Source organism: Fopius arisanus, unplaced genomic scaffold (assembly GCF_000806365.1).
Source record: "Fopius arisanus strain USDA-PBARC FA_bdor unplaced genomic scaffold, ASM80636v1 scaffold00006, whole genome shotgun sequence".
Lineage (NCBI taxonomy): Eukaryota > Metazoa > Arthropoda > Insecta > Hymenoptera > Braconidae > Fopius > Fopius arisanus.
This window is the reverse complement of record NW_011887745.1, coordinates 2,074,800-2,083,085: the sequence shown is the minus strand read 5'-3', so window position 1 is coordinate 2,083,085 and position 8,286 is coordinate 2,074,800. Positions and strand designations below refer to the sequence as shown.

At 37.5% G+C, this 8,286-nt stretch overlaps 1 protein-coding gene across 2 annotated transcripts in view; it reads right to left on the bottom strand.

Annotated features, from left to right (window-relative positions):
• svp (COUP transcription factor 2) overlaps positions 1-8,286 on the bottom strand; it is a 119,230-nt gene that overhangs the window by 27,578 nt on the left and 83,366 nt on the right. For both annotated transcript variants that reach the window (XM_011316348.1, XM_011316349.1), the window contains exon 3: positions 4,757-5,308. In XM_011316348.1, the coding sequence (XP_011314650.1) occupies positions 4,757-5,308 (552 nt within the window). The remainder of the gene's footprint in view (positions 1-4,756; positions 5,309-8,286) is intronic.

Genomic DNA, 8,286 nt, shown 5'->3' with positions numbered 1-8,286 from the left:
TTATTATTATTATTATTATTATTATTATTATTATTATTATTATTATTATTATTATTATTATTATTATTATTATTATTATTAGCACGGGTGCTGGGGCTAATCCTATGTAAAAGGTAGACATTTATATACATTTATATCGAATCGATTCGAAATTCTCAACAGTTGAAGTCTAAAATCTGTTACACCCATTACTCACTGTTCATTCATTGGTCACGACCTACACTCATTTTCACTCATACTTTATCTTTTATTAACCCGTATCTATCTACAGACAAGCCCTTTCGTACTTTGTACTGAAAATTGGGAAGTACAAATTTAACCGCTAATCCAAATCTGCTGTGTGTGAAGTTTGGTCCGAAATGTTGATGGTTGTCATATAGTGATTGAAAACTTTTCAGACTTCATGGATAAGTGTTTAATCAAATTTATGAGAGAACATGGGGAAAAAATATCAATGAACAAAAGATTTTCAAGAACTGTGTGATCATCACAGAATGAATTCAGTGAAATGGGTCTCAACGGAGGACGTAGAGAAGTGGAGGAAATGTACATGTGAGGGTCAAATAATCTGGTTAGTTGCGGATGCCCGCATCGATGCGGACGATTGGTCCTTCCACTGGAATTGAAGTATGGAAATGAAGGGCAGTTGCTGAAAACCGACACTCTAAACCCTTTACACTATCTCCACCTCTGTGCATATAGTTCACTTTGGTTCATTCTCCCTCTCACTTTCACCACGCACAGATATTTCATCTCTCACTTTGTCACAGTCCGCGCGTTGTTATACAATCCAACGCGTTTGGATATGTACGCGTTCCTGACAATTAACTAACGAGAGATTGACACAACTTATTAAATGATGTACGCGTCACGGATCTCAGCGTCCACCAATTTGGACTTCTCTTCCGTGCTGATACATTAAAATAAATTTTTTATATATAATTTAAGGAGTAGTATCGATGCAAAATAACTTTAAAAAATTCATACACTTGCACTCACTGTATTCGTGATGTCACTAGTATTTTTTCTAACTAGGAGAATGTTATCGTATCTTCCCCCATGCGTTCCAATTAAAGAAAAATACATGTCTCCTATAACAAGCGTGAATTTAAACGAAATTGAAAACACACATTCAATTTTCAGAGTCTTCAGATTTTTTTAACAACGTTAACTATAGCTGTCTATAGAGAGTGCAATCATCAACCTTCTTTGTTAAGAAGATTTTTGGAATATGCGGTTTCGCTGGTTCAGATAATTACATTTCCGATGCTATACTAGCCATGTGCGCCGTGTTCCACCGGGAACTAGATAGAAGAAGAGTTTAATCAAGTTACATGAAAATCACGGTGGAACCAGATAACTGTTCGAATTTCCCCAAGGTTTTTTCTTTTTCTACCGCGATTTCCGTAAAAGTCCACTCAACGTTTCTCTCCTCTACCTTTGGATAATATAAAGCATACTAAATTTTATACTTTCTATTCATACTTAATGTACCACAGCATAATACGAGTGTTACTGCTTCAACAGTACTTCTATAGTTACGATATTTCATATACGAAAATCGTAATGAAATTCACCCCATAATATTTCTATTAATATTCCGAGGCCTATTACGCAGTTCAATACTAGGAAGACAATTCCGAATGATTACATAGTAATTACATATGTCTACGAACAAGTAAAAAATTACGACCATATTATGGATTGTGCTCACAGGCAGACGTGCGCCCGTTTGGCGGTATGCATTTACACAAATTTCTATGAACCATAAATACACATGTAATGATATAGAATATAATGATATCTACTTAAATGTCTTGTGTTATAATATGATACAGAATTATTTGCCTTTTCAATTGATCAATTTGAAAAATTATTGTTTTCATCTCAATAATACGGACGTAGTAGCTTTCAATTCAGCTATTCTGTTTCGAACGCGATTGCACAGTTCCAATTAATTTAATTTGTAGTAGACTGAAGACATAGACCAGGAAAAAATCCCCACACATCCAGAACGTGTTGAAACCTACCCGACTTAATAGAACATTGGTCTATTTTTTCTGTGGTTTATTTCTATATTTTTTAAACTACTTACATAGAGAAAAACATTGGTAAAATTAATCAATACATCCCCGAAGCATTGCCCTTTTCTACATATTAATGACAATCGTTTGCCTCTATGCTCACAGTCTTCACTTCAACTTTTGAAACCGCTTATATGTGGTATCGTAGTGTTGTTTGTGTTTTGAGTTTTGAGGGAGCATATTATTTTTTGTTCCTAATGAAGCCCAACTTCAAAATTACAAGGGACTATAATTTCTTGACATGTATTGCTCGATAAATTGAACAATTTCTGAACAAAGCTCTGGCACGAATAGAGGAACATCCGCAGTACAGTTACAATGTAACAGAATTATAAGTAAACGAATATATCGATAATTAGTTACAAATTAACGTAGAACAAACGACGATAAAATTTCAAAAAAGAAAGTAGGACCTGCATCTTCTGCATAACAATGCGAAATTGCGAGCTGGCGCAGCACCAACACTACTGACGAGCTTGGCCAATGCGGTAAAAAGAGATACAGAGGAAGGGAGAAACTCGGTTTCATAGATAACCACAACCCCTAGCGGCTCTCTATTCTGTCACGCATTATCACCCTCCTCCATCCATTGGCGTCGATATGTAATATTTCTGGGAGACTGAGTTTACGCTTATCTTTACAAACATTCTCATGACACTCAAACCATTCGGTCTCATCTCCATGTTTCAATTAAAATTTTTTCATATTTTCAAAATATTATTGATATTAAAAACATTCGTGTTTGACGAAGTTGGTAAGACGATGGGTTTAAGATGTTCTGCACCCGTTTAGCCTAAATTTCCAGTTTTCTTAGTTTCTTGACAAATTGCAGATCGGAGTGACTGGAAAAATATACGATTTTTGCATTTTATAATTATTTCACGACTCACGAAGTTTCCTGAGCATACTATAATTCTCCTGCGTTTCTTCGAAATCCAAAAGTTAAGAAAAAATGCAAGAAAATTGCTGCACGATCATGACATTTTAGGAGTCCTTAAATAATAAAGTGCGATAACGGCATGCTTTTTACCGTCAATCAGATAAACAGTTTGTCAAAAACCTAAAGAACTATGCATACTGATTCGAAGGCCACAACATTTCCAACACAGAAGCGATTCCAAGACGATAACAACCAAGGGATAAGGGATATTCAAGAATAATCTAAAAAAAGAGACAGTGGAATATTCATTGGAATAAGGATGAGACTCTCTAACGACCTAGAAGAATTTCAACAACGCATTCGATTGACATCTTTATTATAATACAACTTAATAAATAAAAAAACTTGGCGACCATCAGAACGCAGTCTCATGAAACACAGGTGGTTTGTAGGAAGACGTGCTCCATATGATGATAATGACAATTTCATTGAACCCTCATTTTATTCATTTGGCAGTTACGTCGAATTGTTGTTTTTCTTCAATTTCTCCATTCAGAGTTGTTAGGTGATCAAACAGAAATAAATTTACAAGATCGTATCTTCACATATTAGCTGAGAGGCATTGAATTCATAGTAAATACAGTTGAAAACATACACCGCAAAAGCATCCACTGGTGATGATGTACCAGTATCCGACCATCAATTACAGGTCAGACCATAATGGGTGAGAATCGGGTGTCGAAATTAATGAGCCTATCAATGCATGTAGCATAATCTCTCCCTAATTTCAGCACTTGAATTTATAATAATGATTTCGTTATCTATGAATAGTTAACTGAAACGCTTGAAATAAAGATTGTTGGTAATTGCTATGATATTGCAATGATTGAAGCTAATATATTTACAACCGTTCTCCATCAACCCTCCTATTGAAGTAGTTAGATGGACTTGAATGGATTAACGATCCCCCATAACAAAAATTACTGAAAAACATAATTCTCCAATTTTTAAAAAGCCAAATGAATTTGTGGCGGGTTAGATAGGAATTGCTCATTTCATAGAACTTAGTTGATGTTAGTGATGAAATATAGAACAACAGGAGAAGCAGGGGTTGTAAGATTGGCCGCCGTTGATAGAATCTGGATGAGGTACATTTGAGAGAGAAACCATTCTTCGGACATAGGACACTACTGTCATCGGGGCAGAAAGCCGCCAGCTCCCACCAAGGGAGATGGATAGATGGATGGATAGATAGAGGGTGAGAGCATTGTCTACAACTGGCATCTAACACGGGGGCCGCATCGCATTGTGTTATGTGGATCTCTCCACGCCATTTCCATAGCTACTGTACGGTTCTTCGTTTACAGGGGTTGGGATTCCAGAATCATATCCTCCCAACCCCGTTAGACGAATGCGAAAGAGGAATAGGTGGAGGGACAGAGCTTCACTTGAGTGACGTGTGTAGCACGTAATCCGGCGTAGTCAAGTCAGGCTGTCAATATCGTAGAGACTCTCTGCACGCTTACTAGCCTTCTAAATTGTGTATTTGCTTAGGGTGTTAAGTGGTGTACAGGTCGATACACACATCATGTGCTTTCAGTAAGCCATGCATGGAGAGATGAATGAAACACATACAGATATGTTATCTTCAATTCAATTCAATTATCGTCAGATTATGAGAAAATGGCGGTCTCGGTAATTCTAAGCGGTTTTCAGTTGGCTTATCGCAAAACTCGTATAGATATAAATTATCATTGTAAGAAAGGGCTAACGAAAAAAATCATAACATTACCAGTAGTGAAGAGAACGATGGCTTTGAGACAACTGTACTCAGCGGAATCCACGTGAAGTGCTTTCAGCTTCTCCACCTGTTCTTGGAAAATCCTTATGTGATCCATAAAAGCAACGACTCGATCAGCAGCCATTGGTGAAGCATGAAGGCCAGCTGCAGCGAGTAGTGGTGCAACATGTAGGGGCATTGAGCACTGACTTGCATTTAGGACGAATAATTCACTCCAGACTAACCTGAGTAGTGCCACTTGGTCAGTGACTGTGAGATCAGGAAAAAATGGTATACCTCTTGCCCATTCCACGGCAGAAAAAAGCAGTCTAGCTGCCAGTTCACAGATATTGTCAATACCCATGATGTTATTTGGTTGCATACACTGACCATATCTGGTTGTCGGATAGGGCTCAGCACGTAGCAGAAGGCTTATATATGAAGAAAGATATGAATGGCCATTTAAACTAGCACAAGCAACAGCATCACCATTCGCCAGTGTGAACTGTCCCGGTAGGCCCGACATAGAGGGCTGGGACGGTGGTACTCTGCCCCTCTGAACCGCTGTAACAAAAATATAAAAAATTCGTCAAGAAAATGTCATATTAAATTAGTTTTTGGATACTTGCACAATGAATATCAAAGATCCATGATCAATCTGCTAGCTAATCATACTAGTCACATTTCTAACTGGTCGATCAAATTTCATTTCATTTCATTTCTCATTTCATTTTTCATTATTTATTGAAGCCTTTGATGATTAATTGAGATATACTTAAGATATAATGGGCTACAATGAGCAGAGAGCTTTGATAGTTAAATAGAGAAAAAATTAGTGAGGTCGACTGAGGTCTCTTGCCAACGTCTTGTGGAGAGACGGTACTGGATGCCGCCCCGCTGTGCGCGCACGGAGAATTTTCTCTCTCCGAATTCCAGGGTAGATATGTTTCGCAGTTAACGAGTGAACTGATAGACGGGTGGACACGCGAGACTCTAAATGCTTAATTCTTTCCAACATGCTGGATGAAGTACATGTAGCCATCCACATAACATTTCCTTTCGTTCTCCGCCTAGTTCGAAGCCTTCTTCTCAAATCCACTTGAATTCTGCACACATGCCAGTCAAATCATAAACGGAGGTAGGTTCACTGAATATACGATCGGCCCGTGAATTTTGATAAATTCTCCCTTTGGCGATGTACAAAACGATAATGAGAAAAGAAAATTATGATGATGCAATTACTGATAGGGGGAAAGCTCTAAAACTCTCTAGAGTGGAAGTAATCTTAGTTTCCATCTGAAAGGGCATGCAGCAGGTATACATATAGTAGAGCCGCGTATGCGGATTCCACACCGTTAGTTTAGTCGATCCCTGAGAGCCATGAGACCGAAACTTTCACCTACTGTACAATCAAATTCTTATGGACTTCAGTATCATCCAATTTGCCATAGATACTTTAAAATGAATTTTTCTTTGATTGGACTCAAGGTGCAATAACAGATAGCCAACCGACTGTTTTTAGAGTGGGTATGTGTGTCCGTTTGGTAGACGCGTTGTGTCGTAGCCGTTCGGCAGAAATTTGTCGACCGCGTAATAAAAGTTATCTAGCCGTTTGAGAAAAATTACCAAACAGTCTGGTAGTTTTTTCTTCAACGATTGGATAACAGTTACTCAGCGTTTGAAAAATTTTACTAAGCGATACGGTAATTTTTATCGAACGGCTTAAGCACAACACCATTACCAAACGGTTAGGCAATTTTTGCTCAGTCTTTCTCTCCGTGTAGTTGATGAAACCCGGATCAATGGTAAATGTCCGTTGAATTGTTTTTCAGATATGGAGATTTTTTTATATCAATATTTCTGAATATTTTAGAAATTGCTACATCACGTTTATTTTCTCCCAAAATATGGATGAAACTGATTTTATCACATGCCAATGGAAACGGTTCAATTCTATCGTCCAGATTTGCATTCCAACTCCACCCCAAAGTCATTTCATCTCAAACAAAGATATCCTGCTATCCTTATTTTGTTTTGCATGTGCATTAATATGAACGTTGATCTCTGCTCGTGTGATCAACGAATATTCATTAACGCATTTCATTACTCATTTCATAATTCTTTTCTATAACATTCATCAGTAATTTGTTGTTTGACATATTTTTGTTTCAGAGTGATAATATATTTAATGGGATTAGACTTTACGCTGTCAATATAAATCTGACTCATAAGCATCTTTACAAATGGTTTTTATTTTAATTGTATATTCACTTACATTTTTATTTGTGGAATACTTTTTCGTACCATTTCTAGGACAAATTAATTTTGAGATGAGTTGATTTGGGATAGGTGGGCTGAGATATATTAACCTCAAACCGAATATAACTATTCTGCAATTAAATAGTATATTATCCATCAAGGGGGTTTTGTTTTTTTACGCGTATGTATATAAAATTTTACGCGTATTATATATCAAATTAACGCCCGAGTGGCGTACGTTATTTTACATTTCAGAGTGCATCAACTGGCGAAATACACGCGACGAGCGAAGCTGTAATCGGCCAGCTAATACACGCTGAAGTGTAATAGTATATTATGCAACACGTGCGTAATATATTTTTTTACTCGTGGGAGGTTTGTAACACGAGCCGAAGGCGAGTTTTACAATCCCACGAGTCGAAAAATATATTACGCACGCGTTTCATACAAAATTATTCTATATGACCAGCCTTCTCATCTGTGGTATAATCTCATGGAAACGTTATCCGATTATATACAATTATCGACTACTGAACAATACTATTTGCCTACAGATAACTTGAAAAACTTTTATTTCTACACTAGCGCCGCCGTTAATGACATTCTCATCACATGTCAGTTCAGGGGTCCCGTTCGATTATCGAATCGAATGAAAAATGATCGATTATCCCCATGAGATCCGCCATGTTCGATTAGTGACCCATCTCTTCTATTATACTAGCGCCGCCCACCCCATTAAATGTGTGTATAGTATAGTGTGATGAGGTGACGATGCGATGTATGGTAGAGATGTCGCTTTCGATTATCGCAGTTGAACGATTATCGATATTCAATGTCAATTCGAGATATCCATGTATTTTTTATATAAGGATTATCGATATTCAATGTCAATTCGAGATATCCATGTATTTTTTATATAAGGACTAGCGCCGCCGCGGCCGCAAGCGGCCGCGCCGTTGATGCAATTCTCCATGTCAATTCTCATGGAACTACTCGTGTGGATTCACCCTGAATAAATGCACAGTGCCCCATGAGCATTGCGCCATGACACTTGTGGTGGGCGCCATGACAGTAGTGCTCTGCTGTTTTTAATAGGATAGGATAATATAGAATACTTCTGTCGTCACAGATGTTTACCAAAAAAATTAGCAATGTACTGAACACCCCAAAATCAGATCATATGGTAGTGGGGGTGCTAAAATCAGAGTCTGTAAGTTTCCCAGAGAATTAAGCCTGTCTACCAAACAGTATTTTTGGTCTCCACGAAGCAAAAATACATGAAT